At 44.6% G+C, this 25565-nt stretch overlaps 2 protein-coding genes across 2 annotated transcripts in view; one reads left to right on the top strand and one right to left on the bottom strand.

Annotated features, from left to right (window-relative positions):
- LOC121907988 (spectrin beta chain, non-erythrocytic 1-like) overlaps positions 1-19543 on the top strand; it is a 52104-nt gene extending 32561 nt beyond the window's left edge. The window contains exons 13-36 of the mRNA XM_042427619.1: positions 139-292; positions 542-1412; positions 1500-1637; positions 1746-2502; positions 3003-3205; positions 3440-3530; positions 4053-4199; positions 4451-4714; positions 6311-6535; positions 6915-7004; positions 7152-7430; positions 7538-7668; positions 8809-9013; positions 9698-10072; positions 11847-12091; positions 12899-13037; positions 13352-13436; positions 14549-14745; positions 14858-14967; positions 15143-15191; positions 16109-16320; positions 16409-16582; positions 17233-17275; positions 17602-19543. Of these exons, the coding sequence (XP_042283553.1) occupies positions 139-292; positions 542-1412; positions 1500-1637; positions 1746-2502; positions 3003-3205; positions 3440-3530; positions 4053-4199; positions 4451-4714; positions 6311-6535; positions 6915-7004; positions 7152-7430; positions 7538-7668; positions 8809-9013; positions 9698-10072; positions 11847-12091; positions 12899-13037; positions 13352-13436; positions 14549-14745; positions 14858-14967; positions 15143-15191; positions 16109-16320; positions 16409-16582; positions 17233-17275; positions 17602-17811 (5394 nt within the window). The 3' untranslated portion in view covers positions 17812-19543. The remainder of the gene's footprint in view (positions 1-138; positions 293-541; positions 1413-1499; positions 1638-1745; positions 2503-3002; positions 3206-3439; positions 3531-4052; positions 4200-4450; positions 4715-6310; positions 6536-6914; positions 7005-7151; positions 7431-7537; positions 7669-8808; positions 9014-9697; positions 10073-11846; positions 12092-12898; positions 13038-13351; positions 13437-14548; positions 14746-14857; positions 14968-15142; positions 15192-16108; positions 16321-16408; positions 16583-17232; positions 17276-17601) is intronic.
- Positions 19544-22799: 3256 nt separating this feature from the next.
- Positions 22800-24912, bottom strand: LOC121883973 (tripartite motif-containing protein 16-like). Its single transcript, XM_042392433.1, has one exon. The coding sequence runs from the start codon at positions 24566-24568 to the stop codon at positions 22871-22873; it is 1698 nt and encodes a 565-aa protein (XP_042248367.1). The 5' UTR covers positions 24569-24912; the 3' UTR covers positions 22800-22870.
- Positions 24913-25565: the final 653 nt, after the last annotated feature.

The raw sequence follows: 25565 nt of genomic DNA, 5'->3' as shown, positions 1-25565 counted from the left end.
CAGTCTTCTCTCTACACTGTGGATGAGAAGGTCCCACTCAGGACAAAGGGAAACTCTTTGTAGCGGTCGTCTTCTTGTCCTCGCGCTCGAGCAGGAAGCCGATCAGAGCCGTTCTAACTGTCTGTCTTTGGTTTCCAGATGCTGCTGCTGTCTCAGGATTATGGGAAGCATCTGTTGGGTGTGGAGGACCTGCTGCAGAAACACGCTCTGGTGGAGGCTGACATTGCCATCCAGGCTGACCGGGTGAAGGCGGTCACCACCAACGCCACCAAGTTCTCTGTGACCGAAAGTGGTGAGCAGAATGCAGCATGATCTGTCCCAGGAATGAAGAGCCATATTTTGTCTATTCTTATCCGTCTTTATACTTCTTGACTATAAATGACAACAACAGAGAATCTTGAAGTGTTAGGAGCACGAAGACTAGTCATGATTTTTACTTTGAGGCTAAGCAGTGAATGTTTGTGACAGCAGTCTACAGTTTAATGTCATTCAAACCTTAAAATGCTGCAGTGCTGATAATGATGGTGTCCCTCCTGTCCAGGCTACAAGCCCTGCGACCCTCAGGTCATCCAGGATCGGGTGTCCCACCTGGAGTTCTGCTACCAGGAGCTGACCCAGCTTGCTGCAGAGCGCCGAGCCCGCCTGGAGGAGTCTCGTCGCCTCTGGAAGTTCTTCTGGGAGATGGCCGAGGAGGAGGGTTGGATCCGTGAGAAGGAGCAGATCCTGTCCTCTCTTGAGCACGGAAAAGACCTGACAGGGGCGCTGCGCCTCCTCAGCGAGCAGCGTGCCCTGGAGGACGAGATGAGCGGCCGCGCCGGACACCTCCAGCACACCATTGCGGAGGGCCAGGCCATGGTGCAGGCCGGCCACTTTGCTGCCACAAAGATCCAGGATCGTATCACTGACCTCCAGGCTCAGTGGGCAGCACTGGAGCAGCTGGCAGCAGCGAGGAAGAAGAGGCTGGAGGAAGCTCTGGCGCTGCACCAGTTCCAGGCTGACGCGGATGATGTTGATGCCTGGACGCTGGACGCACTGCGCATCGTCTCCAGTGGAGAGACAGGCCATGATGAGTTCTCCACCCAGGCTCTGGTCAGGAAGCACAAGGACGCAGCAGCGGAGGTGGCCAGCTATCGGCCCGTCATCGACTCGCTCCACGAGCAGGCTGCTGCCCTGCCTAAAGAGGAGGCGGAGTCAGAGGAGGTGCGCGGGCGGCTGGTGGGCATCGAGGAGCGCTACAAGGAGGTGGCAGAGCTGACGAAGCTGAGGAAGCAGGCGCTGCAGGACGCTCTGGCTCTCTACAAGATGTTCAGTGAGGCCGACGCCTGTGAGGTTTGGATTGATGAGAAGGAGCAGTGGCTGAACAGCATGGAGATCCCCGAAAAACTGGAGGACCTGGAGGTCATACAGCACAGGTAGGACCACAACATGCTGCTTACCTGTTTATGATTGTACATCTCTTCCAGCGGGCATTGCATTCATGTGGATTGTGTCCTCGATAGGTTCGAGAGTCTGGAGCCAGAGATGAACAACCAGGCATCTCGTGTTGCCGTGGTAAACCAGATCGCCCGGCAGCTGATTCACAACGGTCACCCGAGTGAGAAGGACATCAAGACCCAGCAGGACAAACTCAACAACAGGTACAAACATGTAAAAACTGATTGCGTTGAGTGAATGTTTTAGGGAAACACCATGAAACTGTAGCTATCGATGCACCCTCAAACGGATGGTCTCTCCTTTGCCACTAGGTGGAGCCAGTTCCGTGACCTGGTGGACCAGAAGAAGGAGTCCCTGAACTCTGCTCTGGGTGTGCAGAACTACCACCTCGACTGCAATGAGACCAAATCCTGGATCAAAGAGAAGACCAAGGTCATTGAGTCCACCCAGGAGCTGGGCAATGACCTCACCGGGGTCATGGCCCTGCAGCGCAAACTGACCGGTATGGAGCGCGACCTGGCCGCCATCGAGGACAAGCTGGGTGACCTGCGAGGCGAGGCCCAGCGGCTGGCAGAGGAGCACCCAGACCAGGCAAAGGCCATCACAGGCCGTCTGGCTGAGATCACAGCCGTCTGGGAGGAAATGAAGAACACTCTGAAGAACCGTGAGGAGTCTCTTGGCGAGGCCAGGAAGCTGCAGCAGTTCCTGCGTGAACTGGACGACTTCCAGTCCTGGCTGTCCCGCACTCAGACGGCCATTGCCTCCGAGGACATGCCCAACACGCTGGCCGAGGCCGAGAAGCTCATGGCCCAACACGAAGGCATCAAGAACGAGATCCAGAACTACGAGGAGGACTACCAAAAGATGCGGGACATGGGGGAGATGGTGACACAAGGCCAGACGGACGCGCAGTACATGTTCCTGCGACAGCGGCTGCAGGCGCTCGACACCGGCTGGAACGAGCTGCACAAGATGTGGGAGAATCGGCAGAACCTGCTGTCCCAGTCCCACGCTTACCAGCTGTTCCTGAGGGACACCAAGCAGGCTGAGGCCTTCCTCAACAACCAGGTAAACAGAAGATCCGCCTCACTGCAGTCTAGTGTCTGTTACCTGTTTAACCCCAAGCTCGTGACCCCGGAGCTCAACTGACCAGAGAACCTGATCTGAAAACAAATAGATTTTTTTATCTTTCTGTTTTAAATAGAAACCCAAAGTTTGCTGATGCCCAAAGTTCAATCATTTAAAACCTTTATGTTGTTTACATTTACTGAGCAGGAAAGCTTTCTCCTGATGTGTGTGGATGTTGATGTTCCTCAGAGAATCATTACTGATGATTTTTGTGACCCTCTGATCTTTCTATCATCTGCACTAAATGTCATTTTACACAACATACAGATCTGAAAATCTAATGCATCGATTGGCATCAAATTTCCAGATCCCATTGCTGCTCCCCAGAGGATGAACTTTTTAGATTTTAATGGCCCCGTGGCTTTCGTCTAGTTCCACCCGCAGGACAAACACACCCCAGTTACTGTACTAGTATTGAACTGTATGTCCTCGCCCTGCAGGAGTACGTCCTGGCTCACACTGAGATGCCCACCACCCTGGAGGGCGCTGAGGCCGCCATCAAGAAGCAGGAAGACTTCATGACCACCATGGACGCAAACGAGGACAAGATCAACAGCGTGGTGGAAGCCGGCAGGCGGCTGGCCAGCGACGGAAACATCAACGCTGAACGTATCCAGGAGAGAGTCACTTCCATTGACGACAGGTAGACATCAGCTGTGTTTTACATTAAAGTGACTTTTAATAGACTTTGTGTCCTCAAACTATCTTTGTTACTTGGAATAAACACTACTTTACTACTTGCATCAGTAGGCATAGTTATAAGTAAATAATTCAACAACTAATTTCCCTTCCAGCCAATCTGAGTCCTTGTATTCTCCTAAAACATGTTTTAAAAGTGTTGACTTCCTGCTCTAACACTTTGTCCTCTGTGTTTCAGACATAAGAAGAACAGGGAGGCTGCCGTGGAGCTGCTGATGAGACTGAAGGACAACAGAGACCTGCAGAAGTTCCTGCAGGACTGCCAGGAGGTCAGTCGCACGGCAAACACTAACATCAACACATCACAGAGAGATAAAATGTAAAAGGCAGGTTTTAGTTTGTTTTCTAGCGTTAGTGTTACCTTCTTTCCAATCAAAGTGACTTAATGGATGATTCAATTCAATTTTATTTATATAGCGACAAATCACAACAGAAGTCATCTCAGGGCACTTTTCACATAGAGCAGGTCAAGGCTGTACTCTTAGATTTATAGAGACCCAACAATGAGCAGCACTTGGCGACAGCAGCAGGAAAAACTCCCCTTTAACGGGAAGGAACCTCAAGCAGAACCGGACTCTAGGCGGACGCCATCTGCTTTGACCGGTTGGGTTGACTTCTGATGTCTTTAGAAATGATGTATATCACAATAAAACCCTGCTTTGCAAGATGTGAGTGTAAAGATGGTGAGGTGGGTTCATTGGGTCTGCTCCCCAGAGGACGAACCCTGTATAACCTTTCCACTAGTGCCCACCACCCTACGATCAAACCTAATATTTTGTGTTTGTGTCTAGCTGTCTCTGTGGATCAATGAGAAGATGCTAACAGCTCAGGACATGTCCTACGACGAGGCCAGGAACCTGCACAGCAAGTGGCTGAAGCACCAGGCCTTCATGGCGGAGCTGCAGTCCAACAAGGAGTGGCTGGATAAGATCCAGAAGGTTCGGAGAGTTGTTTCTGCTAAAGTTTACAACACTGTGTATGAAATACAATGAATAAATACATTCTGCAAACACCTTAAAACCAAAACTATGAATTAAGAAAAGCTAAAAAAGCTAAAGCTGCAGAAAGCTTCAGAAATGATGAGAATTCTTTGTGGATCTCTTTCACATCACACATGAACAGTGAGGAAGCCACATGTGTTTACGTTCACTGACCTTTGACCCGACTCTTCCCGGGTGTCTGGCTGTAGGACGGCATGCTGCTGGTGTCGGAGAAGCCGGAGACGGAGGCGGTGGTGAAGGAGAAGCTGTCGGCGCTGCAAAGCATGTGGGAGGAGCTGGAGTCGACCACGCAGACCAAAGCTCAGTGTCTGTTCGACGCCAACAAGGCCGAGTTGTTCACGCAGAGTTGCGCCGACCTCGACAAGTGGCTGGGCGGCCTGGAGGGCCAGATCCAGTCCGACGACTACGGCAAAGACCTGACCTCCGTCAACATCCTTCTCAAGAAACAACAGGTACCACGACTGTATCACTGCAGTAGTACTAGCTGTGGCACAAGTACAAGTACTGTACTTTAATACAAGTTTGAGTATTTCCATTTCATTCTGCTTTGTACTTCTACTACATTTATCTGAAAGCTTTAGTTACAAGTTACATAACAGATTCAAATTTTACACACAAACAGGTTTAGACTGTAACAGTATTTTACATTAAACTACCCAACTGTATATAAAGTACATTAGATCTTACTTTTATATGAATGCATCACTGGTGATCATCTAATGAAGTACAATAAGATGTAATAATAAACATTTACTGCACAGTAAGTACTTTTACTTCAGATACTTTAAGTACATTTTACTGATAACATTATTAAGTAAAACTTTGAAAGCAGGACTTACTTGTAATGAAGTATTTTTACAACATGTTCATACTTTTTCACAAGTAAAGTACTTCTGTCACTGAGTAGTAGCAGTACTTTCAGCTTTAGCAATAATATAGTTGTATTATCGTTGTTAAGTACTTCTACTTGATCAATGACAATAAAATTGAATCCAATCTGCAGCAGTATTGGTATTAGAAGTAGTTTTACTGCTCCCCTTGCTGGTAGCAGTACTGTTATAATTGTAGTAGTATAGGTAGTATTACTATCAGTAGTAGTACTGTCACTCATAGTAACATAAGTTTAAGTTGTACCAGCGTCAGTCTGACTCGTCCCCCTGCTGGTGCTGGCAGTAGTAGTACTGTTATAGTTGCAGTAGTATAATTAGTAGTACTGTTACGTGTAGGGATGCACGATATTGTCGGCACGTCATCGGTATGGGCCGATAAAAGCTCTAAAATGAAATATCGGTATCAGCGAATTCTGCTATGAGAGGCCGATATGTCGCCTTCTCCTCCGCCGCCTGACTGTGTCACCCCGACGGTTTCCTCCGCAGGCTCCACTTCACTTCCCACTTTAGCCTGAATAACAAACCGGTGCTCGGTGCTCTGGTTGGATCCACAAGGAGAGCCGGGGCTAACGTTAGCTGGGAGGCTAGCTGGCTGTGCTTCCCTCTGGTCATGCTGCAGCTAACTCTCCGCTAGCCTCTCAGCTAATGTTAGCCCCGGCTCTCCATGTGGATCCAACAAGCTGCTGTGTTTGGCTGCACAGATAGGAAACATTTTGGCTGACAGGATGTACCACTCTGTTGGGAAAAAAAACTTCTTTTTGGTTTATAACAGCGGTTGGCAACCAGCGTATTAGGTGCATTACCGCCACCTTCTGCTCCGGAGTGTGGACCAGAGATTAAATCCTACACATTAATCCTGTCTGTTCTAATAAACTCAAAGAAAACTCTACTGCTGCTCCCACTTGGCAGGTTCATTAAAGTTTTAATGCTGAGCTCCTGAACTCCAGTCTTCCTGAGTTCTTCCTTCATATATTGTCTTTATTGATCATACTTAGTACAATCTATGCTGCATGTGTAATAGTCTCCTCAGCCAGCTGGTAAAATATGTGCATATATCAGTATCGGCCACAGTGTGTTGGAAATATCGGATATCAGCAAAAAATCCAATATCGTGCATCCCTAGTTACGTGTAGTAATACTAGTATCCTCCCCCTGCAGATGCTGGAGAACCAGGTGGAGGTGCGTCAGCGGGAGGTGGTGGAGCTGCAGAGCCAGGTGAAGGCTCTCGGTCAGGAGGTGAAGGACACTGACGAGGTGGACGGCCGGAGGCAGCTGGTGGAGAGGAAGTTCCAGGAACTGCTGGAGCCGCTGCGCCGCCGAAAGAACCTCCTGGTGGCGTCCAGAGAGGTTCATCAGTTCAACCGAGACGTGGAGGACGAGATCGTACGTACCGCCGCCACAGGCTGAGCGACCTCTGACCCCGAGAATAAATGTGTCGAGGTTTAAAATGATGTGTCACGCTGCGATTGGATGTTGAATAATAATGTCACTTACTCACTTTTTCTGGAGCTTTTGACCATATCACACCTCAACATCACACAGCTGAACATCTTCAGCTCCACGATAACTGTAAGTTAGTGAAGACTGTGTGTCAGGGCTGAAAGCTCCAGAACAAGTCAACCTTGAGTGGCAGTTGTTTTTAGTTTATTGAAAACATTAGTTTGTCTCGCTCTGTAAATAATTTCAGAGCCACTTGTTTGAATCCTCGTTGCTGTCTGTGAGCGTGTTATAGTCTCGCTGTGGTTTGCTTTCTGTCCTCCAGCTGTGGGTTCAGGAGAGGATGGCCGTCGCCACGTCGACCGACCACGGACACAACCTGCAGACCGTCCAGCTGCTCATCAAGAAGAATCAGGTGAGACTTCTGTTTGGTGAAAGTTTCAAGAAAGTTTCAGTTTTCAAGAAAAGATGTAAAAATTTGCAAATAACTAATCGATCAACAGAGAAAATAATCAACAGATGAATCGATAATGAAAATAAGCTCCTCCTCTTCTTCCTCCAGACGCTGCAGAAGGAGATCCAGGGCCATCAGCCTCGTATTGACGACATCCTGGAGCGCAGTCAGAGCCTCCTGAAGGACGAGTCGTCCGACGCCGACGCCATCCGGCAGCGGCTGGCCGACCTGCAGCAGCTGTGGCGGCAGCTGATGGAAGAGGCGGAGCGCCGCCACGGCAGGCTGGAGGAGGCGCACAAGGCCCAGCAGTACTACTTCGACGCAGCCGAGGCGGAGGCGTGGATGAGCGAGCAGGAGCTTTACATGATGTCAGAGGAGAAGGCCAAGGTGAGCGGGGCTTCTGGGCACTGTAACGGAAGATAAGATGGCGGGATGTTGTGGTGATGTGAGCAGCTACGAGCTGGAACATTAACGGTTGCGACTGTGTGTTTCAGGACGAGCAGAGCGCCGTCACCATGCAGAAGAAGCACCAGATCGTGGAGCAGGCGGTGGAGGACTACGCTGAGACCGTCCACCAGCTGTCCAAGACCAGCAGAGGACTGGTGGCTGACGGACACCCTGAGAGGTACGAACACACTTCTGTTGTTCATGAGGACACACAGTGACGTCACATGTTCACCAGTCACAAAGCAAAACAACAAGCTGACAGACGTCTGACAGCAACGACACATCATCAGCTTACAGAGAGAACCAGAACTTCAGGTTCTGGTCCAGACATTAGAAACTATATTCATGTCAGTAAAAACAGACCTATCCTTTAAAACAAGACTTTCTGATCTGTTGGAAGGAGAAATAACACAATCTTCTGCTTAAAAATGAAATATTAAAGTCACAACCAATAAAACTGACAGTTCAACACACCCAGCTTTACTCTGTCTTCATGACCAGTAGCTTATATGAGCTAATGTTTCTATAAGTATCCAGATCCATTATAGAAATAATAGAAAGCCATTAGAGAACAGAAATACTTATACACAGTTAAATACATGTAACAGTGAGGCTATTGGACCTGATCAAAGTCTGCGTCTGAAGAGAGCGCGAGAGAGACGCAGTGAGGTCAAGTTTCAAATGTTTGAAAAAGCTTAGCAGAGACTTTAAAAGATAAAATAGCCAGTAGGCTCTTCACCGTCAGTAGAGTGGTAGGCAGCGTTGTTAGATGGTGTGAAATCTTCTGAAAACACTGTCCCCAGAGCTAGCATTCATGCTATTAGCCTACTAGCATGGATGCTAGCCTCAGTGGGGTTATCCTCCACACCAGTCTGGCCCGAACTGATAAATCCTGCGCTGCTGGTTTCCTCTCCGCAACTCTCCTCTGACGACTCAGCTGCAGTTTGTCTTGAAGAAACTTCTGATATCTATTACATTTAGCTAGTCCGACTCCGGGGATGGAGGCTCGTCCATGGCGGGCACAGATGACTCAGTGGGCGGGCCCGGACCCACAATGCCCGTCCATGCCTGCGGGTGTTGCATTTAACAACATGCCTGCATTTAAACACGTCTCAGACACATTTCAGTGGTTTTATCACAAAAGCAAAATAACTTTATAAACGGAAATTCAATGTTCTCTAATCCTGTAATGACCACCTGTGGCCACAGGGGGCGTCGTGAACCAGTTGCTTCAGTACAGCCCAGTTTGTGCAGCCGTAGTGGTTTGTCATTGCCATGGTAACAGGACTGTGTGTGTGTGTATGTGTGTGTGTGTCAGCGAGCGGATCAGCATGCGTCAGTCTCAGGTGGACAAGCTGTACGCTGGCCTGAAGGACCTGTCAGAGGAGAGGCGGGGCAAACTGGACGAGAGGCTGCGCCTCTTTCAGCTCAACCGAGAGGTCGACGACCTCGAGCAGTGGATCGCCGAGAGGGAGGTGGTGGCCGGATCCCACGAACTGGGACAGGACTACGAGCACGTCACTGTACGTTACTGCAAGTACTACTGATACTACTACTGATACTACTACTGATACTCCTACTGATATTACTACTGATACTACAACTGGTACTACTGCTGTTACTACCAATACTACTGATATTGTTACTGATACTGTTACCACTACTGAACGAAGGAGGTGTCCAAGAATATGAACATGTCACAGTACATTATGCTTCTGCTACTGGTACTAATACTGATACTACTTTTACTAGTACTACTGTAAACAGAGCTGGAATGTTACAACTTTAAGTACTACTGATAAAACTATAATGTTAGTACTGTGAACTGAGAGAGTTGGCTCACAAAAGCTGAGCTAAGACTGTTAGCAGTACTGCTACAGCTAGTAGTAGTATTATAACTACTGCACTGTGTCTTTAAAAGTGCCACATAAATAAAGTTTATAATTATTACTTATACTGCTACTAGCACACTGTAATAGTACAATTACTAGTTCTGTTCCTGCTAATGCTACCAAATGAGCAACTGCAATGACTTGATAGTACTGAATAATTAATAAGCAGTAGTATTATTACTTTACTGTTAATACATAAGTCAATACTATTATCAATACTATTTACTACCAGCATGCATTCTGTGGAGACAAAACACTGACATGTTTGAAACAGTTTCCCTCTCCTGACCTTTGACCTCTGTGATATGCACTCAGATGTTGCAGGAGCGTTTCCGGGAGTTCGCTCGGGACACGGGGAACATTGGCCAGGAGCGCGTGGATGCCGTCAACCGCCTGGCGGATGAGCTGATCAACGCCGGGCACGGCGACGCGGCCACAGTGGCGGAGTGGAAGGATGGGCTGAACGAGGCCTGGGCCGACCTACTGGAGCTCATCGACACCCGGACGCAGATCCTCGCCGCCTCCTTTGAGCTCCACAAGTTCTACCACGACGCCAAGGAGATCCTGGGACGCATTGTGGACAAGCAGAAGAAGCTCCCGGAGGAGGTGGGCCGCGACCAGAACACAGTGGAGACGCTGCAGAGGATGCACACCACCTTCGAACACGACATCCAGGCCCTGGGAACACAGGTCAGACTCTAACTTGCTTTATGGGGACACAGGTCAGACTCTAACCTGCTTTATGGGGACACAGGTCAGACTCTAACCTGCTTTATGGGGACACAGGTCAGACTCTAACTTGCTTTATGGGGACACAGGTCAGACTCTAACTTGCTTTATGGGGACACAGGTCAGACTCTAACCTGCTTTATGGGGACACAGGTCAGACTCTAACCTGCTTTATGGGGACACAGGTCAGACTCTAACCTGCTTTATGGGGACACAGGTCAGACTAACCTGCTTTATGGGGACACAGGTCAGACTAACCTGCTTTATAGGGACACAGGTCAGACTAACCTGCTTTATAGGGACACAGGTCAGACTCTAACCTGCTTTATAGGGACACAGGTCAGACTCTAACCTGCTTTATGGGGACACAGGTCAGACTCTAACCTGCTTTATAGGGACACAGGTCAGACTCTAACCTGCTTTATGGGGACACAGGTCAGACTCTAACCTGCTTTATGGGGACACAGGTCAGACTAACCTGCTTTATGGGGACACAGGTCAGACTCTAACCTGCTTTATAGGGACACAGGTCAGACTCTAACCTGCTTTATAGGGACACAGGTCAGACTAACCTGCTTTATAGGGACACAGGTCAGACTCTAACCTGCTTTATAGGGACACAGGTCAGACTAACCTGCTTTATGGGGACACAGGTCAGACTAACCTGCTTTATAGGGACACAGGTCAGACTAACCTGCTTTATGGGGACACAGGTCAGACTCTAACCTGCTTTATAGGGACACAGGTCAGACTAACCTGCTTTATAGGGACACAGGTCAGACTAACCTGCTTTATAGGGACACAGGTCAGACTCTAACCTGCTTTATAGGGACACAGGTCAGACTAACCTGCTTTATAGGGACACAGGTCAGACTCTAACCTGCTTTATAGGGACACAGGTCAGACTAACCTGCTTTATAGGAACACAGGTCAGACTAACCTGCTTTATGGGGACACAGGTCAGACTAACCTGCTTTATGGGGACACAGGTCAGACTAACCTGCTTTATGGGGACACAGTTCAGACTAACCTGCTTTATGGGGACACAGGTCAGACTAACCTGCTTTATGGGGACATAGGTCAGACTAACCTGCTTTATGGGGACACAGGTCAGACTAACCTGCTTTATGGGGACACAGGTCAGACTAACCTGCTTTATAGGGACACAGGTCAGACTCTAACCTGCTTTATGGGGACACAGGTCAGACTAACCTGCTTTATGGGGACACAGGTCAGACTAACCTGCTTTATGGGGACACTTTTGCATTTTATGCCCATGAAATTTGAAAAAAACAACCAGAAGATGCTGCACAACAACAAGTGAAAAAAGAAGAATAATGACTCAGAAAGTTAGAAGAATAAATGTAATGGTGCCCAGATCCTCTAGAACGTTCCCGGCTGCTCCGCTGGCATAATTTGTGCCTCCACATTTCAGCAGAGGTGATGAGTGGTGTGGACCTTATAAAATACATTTCTCAGCTAAATAAAAAAGAATGCTTAACAAACATAATGCATCTACGTCCATCATCATGTGATTAAATACAGGGTCTTTGTCAGTCATGATAAGATTCAGTGTTTCCTCAATCAATCACAGTTTTTAGCTCCTCAGCATCTCTGACCTCATGTTAGCTAGAGGCAGCTCCACACAGGAAGGTTCACAGATTTTACATTTGGTAGAAATAGATCTCTGCTATTAGCTCAGTCAGGTTCTGACCTTTGACCCTGTGTGTGGCAGGTGAGGCAGCTGCAGGACGACGCCACGCGCCTCCAGTCGGCGTACGCCGGCGACAAAGCGGACGATATCCAGCGACGGGAGAGCGAGGTGCTGGAGGCCTGGAGGAGCCTGCTGGAGGCCTGCGACGGACGCAGGCTCCGCCTCATCGACACGGGGGACAAGTTCCGTTTCTTCAGCATGGTCCGAGACCTGATGCTGTGGATGGACGACGTGATCCGGCTCATCGAGGCCCAGGAGAATCCCAGGTACACAGTCCACCGCCGCTTTACTGCTTTAACCTTAACTGCTAAACTACATCTCATCTGATGGGAGGAAACAAAGAATATTTACTCAATCAATCAATCAATCAATCAAATTTTTAATAAGTTAGTGTAATTCAGAATGCTTTACAGGAAATTAATTTGAAACTTATATTGACCAGAAATAAAAATGATGAAAACTGAAGTGAAAAAAAAATAAAATAGATTTTTTTTTTAATTTAAAAAATAGAATAAAAAACTAAAAAATGAGTAAAAGACAGAAAGAAAAAAAAACGTGAATACAATAAAATAAATGATGTCCATTAAAAATTGAAATTGACTTTCAGCTCCTGTTCAAGTAGTTTAATAAAGTAAAAGTACTTCAGTATTTCCAGTTCTTTACTACATTTATCTGTCAGCACTTTCAGATTTTGATAATCTTATAAAATAAAACACATTATTAAAGATGGTTTTGCAACCTTTTAGTCTTCTATAAATTCAGTGTATATCAATTAATCTGATGATTATTTTAGTTAAATGTTGTTGTTATATTATATCTGATCTGAAGACAAATTTCTACTTTTGTGCAACAAAGATGGACAATAAAGTTGTTTTGATTTGGATTTTTAATGGTGAAACAGTTCAAATATTCAGATTACTGTCATTTATGGCAAAGTGTTTGTTAAACCGTTTTATTCTGCAAGCTGAAAACAGCAACGTTTTGTCATTTTTTTTGCTTAAAAAAAATGACAAAAACGATCATTTGATAATCAAAACAGTTGCTGATGAATTGATTCATGTGTGTGCGGTCAGGGACGTGTCGTCAGTGGAGCTGCTGATGAACAACCATCAGGGCATCAAAGCAGAGATCGACGCCCGAAACGACAGCTTCACCGCCTGCATCGAGCTCGGGAAGTCGCTGCTGGCCAGAAAACACTACGCTTCAGAGGAGGTGAGGACCGTTTACACACGGACTCTAAACCCATCTGGAAGTTATTTGTGTTTTGGAACAAGTCACTTATATATTTTCAGTACATTTTATTACTCGACATGTATGGAGACACACAAAAGTACCTCCATAGACATGAATCTAAATGATGTTTTAAAGCTGAAATCTACAATTTCATGTTTTGGAAACATTATTTTTTTTATCAGTCTGCAGTCATGTGACACGCAGGCAGCTCAGGTGTGTCTGCAGGACGACAGCAGAGAAAAAACAAACATCATTGTTCACGTTTTGAAGATAATCGTTGTTTGTTTGTTCAGATTAAGGAGAAACTGCTGCAGCTGACGGACAAGAGGAAAGAGATGATTGACAAGTGGGAGGATCGATGGGAGTGGCTACGACTCAGTAAGATTTGACCCTTTTTTATTGTGCAGTTTAAAACACTAGAATGAGCCCACACTTCTGATCTGATGGAGACACGACAGACCAGAGGTCACAGAGGTCACAGAGGTCAGCTGCAGCGACGAGTCAGAGCGAGCTTCTCCTCAGCCGACCAATCAGGGAACACTGCTGGCGCTTCAGTCACATCCACTCATCAGCTCAGACTTTAATTAAAAACATCTTTTTCTCTGAAAACGACGCGTTGAGACGCTGAGAGTGAACCAGAACAGTGTAGCTGCAGCCGGACAGATAAACAACGAGCCAATAACACATCACACACATAGATCAGACTGTGGAGGAGAGAAATATTGATTATAGACGCTTTAATTGCATAAATTAAACGTTTTTTGTCAAATATGCAGAAGAGGAGCAGAGTATTGTTCTGATTATAAGATTCTTATAAGAGTCTTCATGCCTCCGTTACGTCACTCTCTGCTGTCACCGATCGGAGCTCCTCATCCTCAGTGACAGCAGTGATTCTTCCTCCTCCTCGCTGGGTTTCTGCGGTAAAAACGTAAAAACACGTCTCAGGAGCCTTCAGAAGGTTAAACTGAGCTAACAAACACTTTCAGTAGTGACTGACTCTCACAGACTGGAGGAAACTCGCATTAATGCTACAAACAACCCAGAATGCATCACTCTCTGTAGCAGCACTGTCAATCAAACACAGACGCTGACGCCCAGACAGGAGCGTTTCTGACCTTTATTCTTCCTTTTAATATTAAAATCTATTAACAATACATGGAAAAAAACACATAGGACCTCATGCAAGAACATTTAGGTATTTTTATCCATAAACTCTGATTTTTCTCTGTGAGGTTACGATATTTAAGTCGGATTCAACAAACTGTCTTAACTGCATGAACTCTGTGATGAATGTTCACAAGGAGCTGAACTTTCCTGAGAAAATTACATCATATTACATCAAGAAATACAAGAAATTAACGCCACAGATGTTGTTGAACCAGTCTGTTCTCAGTGCTTCCTGTATGAGGAAGATGATAAATGTGTTTTCAGTGGGACTTTAGATGCTGGGTGACTGTGTGTGCAGTGACTGTAACCCTCCTCTTCCTCAGTCCTGGAGGTGCACCAGTTCTCCCGGGATGCCGGCGTGGCCGAGGCCTGGCTGCTGGGTCAGGAGCCCTACCTGTCCAGCAGGGAGATGGGTCAGAGCGTGGACGAGGTGGAGAAGCTCATCAAACGCCACGAGGCCTTCGAGAAATCCGCCGCCACCTGGGAGGAGCGCTTCTCCGCGCTGGAGAGGCTGACTACGGTGAGCGGCGAGAGATTCAAACACCAGCGAGATGACGACGATGATGATGATGATGATGATGATGAGTGTTATTATTGTAAGTTAACCTTCGTGCTTGTCCACCTGTCTGCAGTTGGAGCTGCTGGAGGTGAGGAGGCAGCAGGAGGAAGAGGAGAGGAGGAGGAAGCCGCCGACTCCAGAGCCAGCTGTGATTGAGCAGGAGGAGTCACCACAGCAGCAGAGGTGAAAGCTCAGGAAACCATCTGCTGACAGTAAAAATTAAAAGTTTGTTCTGTCAGTACAGTCAGTGTGATCACAGCAGCACCTGGTGGTCAGCAGAGGAACTGCGGCTCTCAGCTGTCAAACATTATTAACTGAAACTATAAAATTATAATTTAATACGTTTCTGTCTCTGCAGCGGAGTCATCAATCAGAACGGACTCCCGTCAGACCAGGACTCTCCTCCGGTCAGTACGCACACTCACACCCTCACAGATCGACTCTGATCACCCGATCAGTTCCTGATCAATACACTCAAACGTGTTGCTGCTGCAGTAACGTTAAAACAAACTGACAGCAGCCATGATGGAAATCTGACCTCAGAACTTCTCAAACTGCAGACGGACGAGCAAAATATCAACATTAAGTCCAAAAAAATTGATTTGGTTCAGAATTTAAAACTGTTAATAGTTTTCGGATGTTTACGTCAGGATCAGAACAACGCGAAGAGTTTACAGCTAACATGTTCACAGTGATAATGCTAGCATGTTGATGTTAGCATTATCAGGTCATCCGAGGCCTGCCAGCCAATAGGAAGAGAGTAGGATCCCCAGACGTGAGGTGCATCACTTCCTTTTCTGCCCCAAAGTATAAAAGCAAACAGGCTGCTTCTCCTCCGGTTAATTTAACTTCTTAAGCTAACAGACTCGCCTGTGTTCATCTGCTAAATGTGAAATAAAAATCCAAGTAAAAGAGTGAAATGTTCAAGTGTTACTGGGCAGATAAAACTTTACCTTCAGTCTGTTATAAATACATTTGTTGCTAGCATTAGCATTAGCAAGATGCAGGAAAAAAATAGAGAAGGATCCAACTTAATGCTAACATTACATAGTTAGCTAACATGCTGTCAAATTAGCTTGTTGCATTTGGTGATTTTATGTTTGTCAGTGAAGTAACGGCATCAGTTTTTATCCTGAGCAGGACGGAGTTAAAAATACTGAACATAATGTTTTCTAGTTTCTATATTTGATGTTTTGAAGACACTTTGAGTTCAGACACAGAAGAGGTTTATATTATATATATTATAACTTTCAGTCAGTAGCAGCTTCAGTCGTGTGGTCAGCGTGTCTTTAACTCTCCCTCATAAATAAATCACGTTGCTCAGGACGGCGTGGACGGTGGAGATCTGGTGAACGGCGTGGCGGAGCGGAGCTCCAAGGAGCCGAGCCCCACCCCCTCGCCGACCTCCGGCAGGAAGAGTAAAACCAGCCAGTCCAGCACGCTGCCCTCCAAGAACCAGGACTCGTCGTCGCAGCTCGAAGGCCTCCTGCACCGCAAACACGAGTGGGAGGGGCATAACAAGAAGGCGTCCAACAGGTGACCCTCAGAGATCCTGCGCTGCAGCCTTCACAGGAGCTCTCACTCCTCTGTTCACTTATTGATCCCGCTGCTCTCTGATTGGCAGGTCATGGCACAACGTGTACTGTGTCATCAACAACCAGGAGATGGGTTTCTATAAGGACAGCAAGGCGGCGGCTCAGGGCGTCCCGTACCACAACGAGCTGCCCGTCGGCCTGAAGGACGCCACATGTGACGTGGCCTCAGAATACAAGAAGAAGAAACATGTCTTCAAACTCAGGTAACAACAACTGTTTATTTAAACTGCCTGCAAATATGCAAACATATGATCTGTAATCGTCTGCTGGACTGAACTATTGGAGAGAAAATTGATTAAAAGAGGTACGCTTGAAGAGGTGTGAAAAGATAAACGACCATTAAATTCACCTGCTGACTGTTATTTAAGTGATCCTATAAGCAGAGCTGAAGTCATGACATCACTTCCTGTCTAGCTTCTGTAACTCAACACTACAACAACACTCTCATCGCTCTGTGAAAACATGAAGTGTGTTCCTGGAGTTTAATTTCTATCCTCAGAGCGCAGAACTACAGCTCCCATTAAACGAACTACAGCTCCCATTAAACGAACTACAGCTCCCATTAAAAGAACTACAGCTCCCATTAAAAGACCTACAGCTCCCATTAAAAGACCTACAGCTCCCATTAAAAGACCTACAGCTCCCATTAAAAGACCTACAGCTCCCATTAAACGAACTACAGCTCCCATTAAAAGACCTACAGCTCCCATTAAGAGCTTTTTAATGAGGAGTTCTGGTTTGACTTCGGCTCTCTGTACAGTACATTTCTGTAACATCATGTGGTAACCATGGTAACAGGCATGTGCTGCGCTTGTCAGCATGAACATTAAACTTCTGTGTTTTTTTTTTTCAGACTCACTGATGGAAATGAATATCTGTTCCAAGCCAAAGATGAAGTGAGTCTGATTCTTTAATGATAAAACAGCACAAATATATATATGATGTAATGAATGATGATTGTAATTAATTAATTATGTGATCAATGGTTTGATTTGCTGATTATGGACACAGATGATGTTTAAAACGTTCTTACAATCACAGCAAAGTTATTTCATGATGTTGACTTAAACTTGTTTCCATTTTGTTTATTTATTTATTTTATTTATACAAATATTTCATAGTCTCAACTGTAGTTTTGTTTGGCCTCTCCAGGCTTCCGTAGTTGAATGACGTAGAGCTAAATGAATCTGCAGCTGTCTGACGTGTGTTGCCCCCCTTGCAGGAGGAGATGAGCACCTGGATCCAGGCCATCCTGAACGCCGGCGCCGCCGACGTGCAGAGCAGCAACCCCGGCACGCCGGCGTCAGGCCGCGCTCAGACGCTGCCGGCCGCCGTCACGCTCGCCACCGAGTCGAGTCCCGGCAAGAGAGAGAAGGACAAAGAGAAGGACAAGGAGAAACGCTTCAGCTTGTTCAGCAAGAAGAAGCAGTAAAGAAACACGAAGCGCTTTGGTGAAACTGACTCAGAGAATCTGACGCGCTCTGAAGCAGCACGAGTCATATTTAGCTTCAGTACGTTTAATTTCTCGTTAACCGCCGTCAGCTGCAAACTCACAACTGGAATCTGCTTCAGAGCGCGTTCAGACTTTAGCTGCTTTCAGCTGTAGAACCGTCTTTACCTGAGAAATGAAGCTGCAGTCTCTGAAACTGCACGTTAAAAGCGGCGTTCAGGTGAATCTGTCGCTCAGATAAAACCTTCGTCAAGTCTCACACGCAAGTTTCGCCGACGTTTCCTGTTCATACAAACCCGTCTGCAGCATTACAGACGTTTAAACTGTTAAAACACCTGTTTGTTTTTCAATTTAATGTGAAATATCGCGTCAATAAATGTCTCCGATTTCTGAATCTTTATTTTTTTTTCAAAGAGATTCTTAGCGGACGTTAGCGAGGCTACGAGATCCAGTAATCCGTCTTGAAGGGCGTAACGTGCTCTGTAAGTGTTTTAGATGATCCTCATACAAGATCAAAGATTTCATAACAGAAAACAAACAAACCTGGCTGTGACATCACCGCCGAGCAGCCGATGACGGCGTCGACGGCTGACAACAGCGAGGAGCAGAAAACGGTAAAAGTTTCACCAAAGTGCGACGTCGGGTTGTTGTTTTTTTTGTGTGTGTGTGTGTGTGTTTATTCACCGTGCGTTTTGTTTTCTTTCTTCTTGTTTTTTTTTTAATATTTGGTTTGATTTTCTTCGTGTTGCGTCGCTCGGGTCGAACACAAACTGCACCCGAGAACGAAAAACTGCGGCGGTTTTTCGGTTTAGACGTTGTGATGTAACAGCGGTTCATCGTCGACGAACTGTTGTTACATCACGTCTGAAACGTCTCGGTGACATCAGCAGGGACCACACACTTCATTTTCTTTATTTGTTGTTTTGTTTTTGTTTTTTCCAACATTGTTTATTTTTGTTTACTTTTTGAAACAGGTCTGAGTTATTGAACGTTTCCTCAATTTTGTGAGGGTGTCTTAAGAGACAACCTACATTCTTCCTCTGCCGTTGAGAAATTGGACCAATAGTGCATTTTTGTTTTATTATTTTTACTTTTTGTTTGTTTGTCTTCTGCTGCTCAGCAACCATTTCCCCCCTCTAAGCCAATCACCTTCGAGGAGGAGTATGATGTAAAATGTCCACTTGCATGCTTCATCAGGCTCAGAGCGTCGCCTGAAAAACTCACCAGAAACTACAAATCTTCTCTTCTTTTTTTTAAAAATATTTTTCTCAGTTTTCTTTGTTTCTAATCAGTTTCAGATCGAGTACAGATGATAAAGATCAATATGTATTATAAACACAGCGTTGATGTTAAATGGTAAACGTACGTCATGTACTGCAGACAGCTCTGGACAAATGAAGGTTGCTTGCTTGTCGTCGGCTCTTCGCACCGCGCTGCGCTCTGATTTTCTGCTCTTTGATACTCGTGTTGCTCTCCGTCACTGTATATCTATTGTACTGAACATGTATGGAAGTTAACGCCATCTTACTGCACAATCAGAACTACATCTATAGGAATGAAGAAGAAGAAAATCCTTTGCAGGCCGTTTAAGGCCAAATATTTAAACAGAAGTTAGACCATAAAGGCTTTTCTCATGTATGAAACTGCACCTGTAGACTTTAAAGCTCTCTCTCTGTCAAATATGTGCGATGTCATTAAAGGCTTTTAAACTTTACACCATGTCTGTTTGTTGTCCTTCCTGTTGGAGAGTGTTTGGATCAAAACAAGCCTCAGTTAAAGTATTGCAGTAAAAGTACATAAGTATTCTGAGCTCGATGTAGTTAAAGTATTGCAGTAAAAGTACATAAGTATTATGAGCTTGATGTAGTTAAAGTATTGCAGTAAAAGTACATAAGTATTATGAGCTTGATGTAGTTAAAGTATTGCAGTAAAAGTACATAAGTATTATGAGCTTGATGTAGTTAAAGTATTGCAGTAAAAGAAGCAGCGGCTCTGAATCCTCCAGCTGTTTGTTATTAAAGATCAACCTGCTGATCCACCTTCTACTCACTGTTACTGTTTACAAGCGGAAGTTAGTTTAAGTATTGCAGTAAAAGTACATAAGTATTATGAGCTTGATGTAGTTAAGTATTGTAGTAAAAGTACATAAGTATTATGAGCTTGATGTAGTTAAAGTATTGCAGTAAAAGTACATAAGTATTATGAGCTTGATGTAGTTAAAGTATTGCAGTAAAAGTACATAAGTATTATGAGCTTGATGTAGTTAAAGTATTGCAGTAAAAGTAGTGGTTTGGTCCCTCTGACTGATATATTATTATATATGACATCATTAGATTATTAATAGTGAAGCATCAGTGTTAGAGCAGCATGTTACTGTTGTAGCTGCTGGAGGTGGAGCTAGTTTACACTACTTTATATACAGTTAGCTAGTTTAGTCCAGTGGTTCCCAACCTAGGGGTGGGGCCCCTCCAAAGGGTCAGCAGATAAATCTGAGGGGTGGTGAGATGATTAATGGGAGAGGAAAGAAGAAAAAACAAAGTTCTGATACACAAATCTATTTTCAGTTTTTGGACTTTTTCTCTAATCTTTGATTTTTGCTGAAATATTGGATCATTTGAACATTTATTGAAATGAAAGCATGTGAGAAGTTTAGAGGGAAAAATCACTATTTGGTGGAGCTGTTAACAACTCATAGACATGTGAAATGTGACTCCGACTACACACTGCTTTTTGTAAGACGTCAAAAGCCAAAAAGGTTGGAAACCAATTTGACAAACATCGAACCGTCTACCGTTTTATTTCATTTTTACTGTTTTTTTTTTTTTTTTAAATCATGTTGTTTGTTGAGGCTGTTTGTCCTCATCAGCTGTCCTGTGTTGTTTTTAACACTATGTGGTGAAGCCAAAGACGTTTCCACAATCTAACTAACTAAATAACTAATTAATGACTTAAAGCACTTTGACACCATTTACCATGATGAATGACAGGATGCATTCTTATTATCATGGTGTGTTTTAATTGGTTTAAAAACATGTTTTTGACTAAAACTGCAGACAGACCGAGTGGAGGAGCTTTAACCTCCACTACATCCCTGGTTAGCAGGATGAAGGCGCCCTCTTGTGTCCTGCATCAGTTTTCAGATTTCAGTTGTTGACCTGCTGTGATGTTCACTGCAGGAAGACGTGTAAAAACTCCACTGAGCCTTTGGCAGCTTCAAACAACATCAGTAAAGACGGATTTTAATATCTGTAATATCACACTGTGTCAGTTTGTTGACAGAAGTCACATCCTGTAACACTGACGCTGCATTCAGGTCACATGGGAAAGATGGGAGAGAAGAGTTTCCAGTCTGCAAATATTATTCACATCAGCTTTCAGGTTGTAAACAGAACTTGTGAAAGTGAGATTTGATGCTGCAGGCTGTGATTTCTCTGACTTCTGTGACCAGATGTGAATAATTATATGTTCAGTTTATAGTTTAATCATATTATGACTGGACTTGATGGAGTCCACATGTGTTTAATTTAGTGTTGATGTTCAAATATGAGTTTTTTAGTAAAAACTGTAACACTGTAAACTTCAGCAAACATCTATTACGGCGTCTTCACGGCTTCAAACTGGAGTCAACATGTTGTTTCCTTCTGATGTTTATTACGATTGAACTGAACTCAGCGTCTCATATGTGCAGAGTTTTGATCAAATGATTCCTGAATGACTTCTGCAGTAGAAAAGGTGGAGAAACGTTACCTGTGATGGTTCAATAAATCAATCACAGCTGTCAGGAAACTAATCACCACTGTTTTAGATGCATTTCTTTGCTGCTGATTAATATAAATGACTAAAACTCTTCAGCACAGCAACAAAATCAGTCACAAGAAGTTTTAATCAAGTCTGGATTTAAACTTTACAAACTCGTCTTCATCAAACTCTGAACGACACTAAACTCTCAAACTTCACAGTGAAAGAGTTTCTGGCTGAGTGTGAACAATATTATCACGTGACGTACTGATTGATCACATGACGGAACAACCAATCAGAGATATGGATCGGCCCGGCATCTGCTGTATTGTACATTTATTTAAAACATCCTTACAGTGCTGAGTTATTCTGCAGGAATTTAATTATAAGTTTAATTTGTGTGAAATTGTCAAATCTCTGGTTAATAATTACCAACAATCTGATACATTTATAATATATAAATATATAAATATGGATGAATGAAAGGAAATTGGTTGAAATGGAAATAAAATGTGCTGCAGATGTTCTGCTGTTGGTAGACGAGCTGATCATGACCAACGATATTTAGTCCAATCAGACAGAAAACAGTAAAATAAATAAACTCTCATTTTAGTTTCACATTTTCTCCAGAAGCTTTGAATGAGATCCTGAGATGAAGACAGAAGAAAATACTTTGCTCACTGTTGAAAAAAACATCTTTATTGATTATGTAGAACTTCAGATTGTTCACACATCCAGTCAGTAAAGTCTGTTAAATGACTCTTGTTCAATGATTTCATGTTCAGATTCACTTCATCCACACAATCAGTTAGTTTAACCCAGAATGTACAAGAACATAATAAATGATTATTATCATGATAATCCCAGTTTGATTGGACATTTCTCTATGAATTTACAAAGTGATGAGATCAAAATATCTATGATGAAGGAAGTTCTGCTGTTTTCTCTGTTTAAGAAACAACAGAACACAAATACATCAATACAAACATGAAACTAACATTTAGAACAAAGAGAAGTTTATATTTTCATCTGAAGAAACGTTAGTGAAGGTAAAAGACGTCATCATGAGCAGCGATAGCCTCCATGGATAAAAACACACAGCAAAAAGTCACATTTAAAGAAACTGAAAACATCAACAGAACAACAAATGAAAAGAAGAAAGTGTTGATAATCCCAGTTTGATTGACAGCTGATCTCTGTGCAGCTCAGAAACACCACAGCAACGAGCTCTCAGAAACAATGGAGACAAAAACATGAAGAATTACAACAGAATCTGACACATGAAGTCTGAAATGACTTCTGTCTATTTCAGTTTACACAACTCAGCTGTGACTCCATCATTATAAAGCCAAAGTCCAGCATAGAGAGGCTGAGTGAATGTGGTCTGGACTCTGTGGAGGAGAGTCATGGTTTCAGAGACGCTGTAGAAGGACAGAATACCTGCTGTGTGATCCAGGTACACTCCTACTCTGGAGGAACCAGGACCTGAGACGGGAGTTGAGATTTTGTTGAACCAAAATGCAGAACTGTCAGTGCCACAATATAACATCCAAGATTTGTCATTGTATCCAAATGCACATTCATTCAAGCCTCCTGCTCTGCTGATATTCTTGTATGCGACTGCTATATAAACTCCTCCCCCGCTCCACTCCACCTCCCAGTAACAACGTCCAGTCAGACTCTCTCTACTCAGGACCTGATACCATCTAATGAACCTGTCTGGGTGACTAGGATAAAGCTGTTGTTGACTCGTTCGTTCTGCTTTTCTGTTCCCATCAGATAATAACAGCTGTGTGTTTGCTGTGTTTGGATCCAGAGTGATTTCACGTGAATATTTTAAGAACTCAGCTCTGGTCTTGGGTGGCTCTGTCCATTTCTCCCTCAGGATGTCCTGTAGTTGATCTCTGAGCTCTGACACAGCTGCTGTCACATCCTCAAAGTATCTCAGAGGACGGATATTGATGCTGGATGAGTCTGTAGATGCACTGAGTTGTGACAGTGAGGGGTAGTTGAGTAGAAACTGGTTGTGATCCTCTGTGTGTGAGAGCTTCTTCAGTTCAGCGTCTTTCCTCTTCAGCTCAGTGATCTCCTGCTCCAGCTTCTCCTGAAGCTCTTTGACTCGACTCACTTCAGTTTCCCGCTGGGATCTGATCTGCTGCTTCACATCAGAGCTTCTTTTCTGGATGAGATGGATCAGCTCAGTGAAGATCTTCTCACTGTCCTCCACTGCTTTATCAGCAGAGCGACTGACGGCCTCCACCTCCTGCTGAAGCAGCTTCACATCTTTCTCTCTGTCCTGGATTCTCTGCTGGATGTTTTGTCGACTCACCTCGAGCTCTTTCTGCCTCTCAGTCCTTTCTGCTGCAGCTGAGACTGTGTCGTGGCCTTTATGTTCATCCACAGAGCAGAGATAACAGATACTCTGCTGATCAGTACGGCAGAACATCTTCATTACCTCATCATGACGAGAGCAGATGTTCTCCTGGAGCTTCTCCGAGGGGTCGACCAGCTTGTGTTTCTTAAATTTAGTTGATTCAAAGTGAGGCTGGAGGTGTTTCTCACAGTAAGAGACGAGACACACCAGACAGGACTTGATGGCTTTCAGCTTCCTCCCAGTGCAGACATCACAGGCCACATCTTCAGGTCCAGCATAGCAGTGATCAGCAAGAGCAGCTTGGAGTCCAGTCTTCTCCAGCTGCTCCACTAAAGCTGCTAACATGGTGTTTTTCACCAGGACAGGCCTCGGTGTGAAGGCCTGTCTGCACTGAGGGCAGCTGTAGATCTTCCTCTCATCCTCTCCATCCCAGAAGCCTTTAATACAGTTCATGCAGTAGCTGTGTCCACAGGGAATAGTCACCGGATCCTTCAGTAGATCCAGACAGATCGAACAAGAGAAGGTTTCTCGGTCCAGCTGATCTCCTTTCTGCGCCATTTCAGCTCTCAGTGGCAACGACTGTCTGAGTTTCAATTGAACAACTTTGAGCTCTGATCTGAACAACATGTGTCTCTGCAGTGAATTCAGCCTGCAGCTCTTATACTGCACTACATGTTGGTTCCACCCATCTGCAAACTGTAGATCTAAAGGGGAGGGAACCAGGAAATATGAGGACAGAGTGGAGCTTGTTGTGTTTGAGAGCAGGAAGGAGAGGGAGGGGTTAAGTTTTAAAGAGATACTGTGTGTTTCACCCTGTTTTGTAGCTCAGCTCTGCTTCCTGGTGCCAAAGTGTTTTTTGGGATCTGAGATGACTGTTTACTTTCATCCTATCGGTACAGTATTAAAGCTTTATTGATCATTGTGAAGGAAACGTTTCACATTAAAAGCATCAACGTGAAATAAAACCTGCTTCAAACACACTGTGCTCCACTGGAACTTCAGTAGCTGTTAACACAAACTAAGATTATAAACCTGAACGCTGTGAATAAAACTGTAAGTTGTTTTAAGTTGATATAAAGGAGGGAAAACTAAAGTAAAGCAGCTGAATGAAGGTCTGTGGCTGATTATGTTTATATATTGATTTATTTTAATGGAATTATTGACTGATTTTATTTGGTGCTCATGTTGAGGTGAAAGTTTATTCAATAAAGGCTTATAAATATATCAACTCATAAATAAACAGACAGATAATAAAGAATATATAAACCATCAATTTACAAACTGTAATTTTAGGAGATTTAAGTAGCAGCAAATCAGATCTCAGTAACACTGTGATCCAGATTAATATATCAGATTTCTAAACCTTAAATCTTAAAACACAGTGATGATAGAAAGATCAACATCTAAAGGAAACTACAAACCTAGAAATCCCGTAAGGACGGAAACAACTCACATCAGAGAGGGATGGGAATAAAAAAACAAAACAAAATGGCTTCTTGTGGTCTCCTCCGCTGCCCTCTGCTGGCGAACTGCTGCGGTGGATAAACTGGAGGACCAGAGGCACGAGGACGTGTTGCTGGGCTGTGTGTGCACGTGCTCAGGTACAATCACAGGTATCTGAACA

Source organism: Thunnus maccoyii, chromosome 2, assembly GCF_910596095.1.
Source record: "Thunnus maccoyii chromosome 2, fThuMac1.1, whole genome shotgun sequence".
Taxonomy (NCBI): Eukaryota; Metazoa; Chordata; class Actinopteri; order Scombriformes; family Scombridae; genus Thunnus; species Thunnus maccoyii.
Note: the sequence above shows the minus strand (reverse complement) of the source record. Positions and strands in the feature narration are given on the sequence as shown.

Coding starts and splice junctions, on each gene's coding strand:
- LOC121883973 (XM_042392433.1), bottom strand. CDS start 24,568: ATGTTGTTCAGATCAGAGCTCAAAGTTGTTCAATTGAAACTCAGACAG.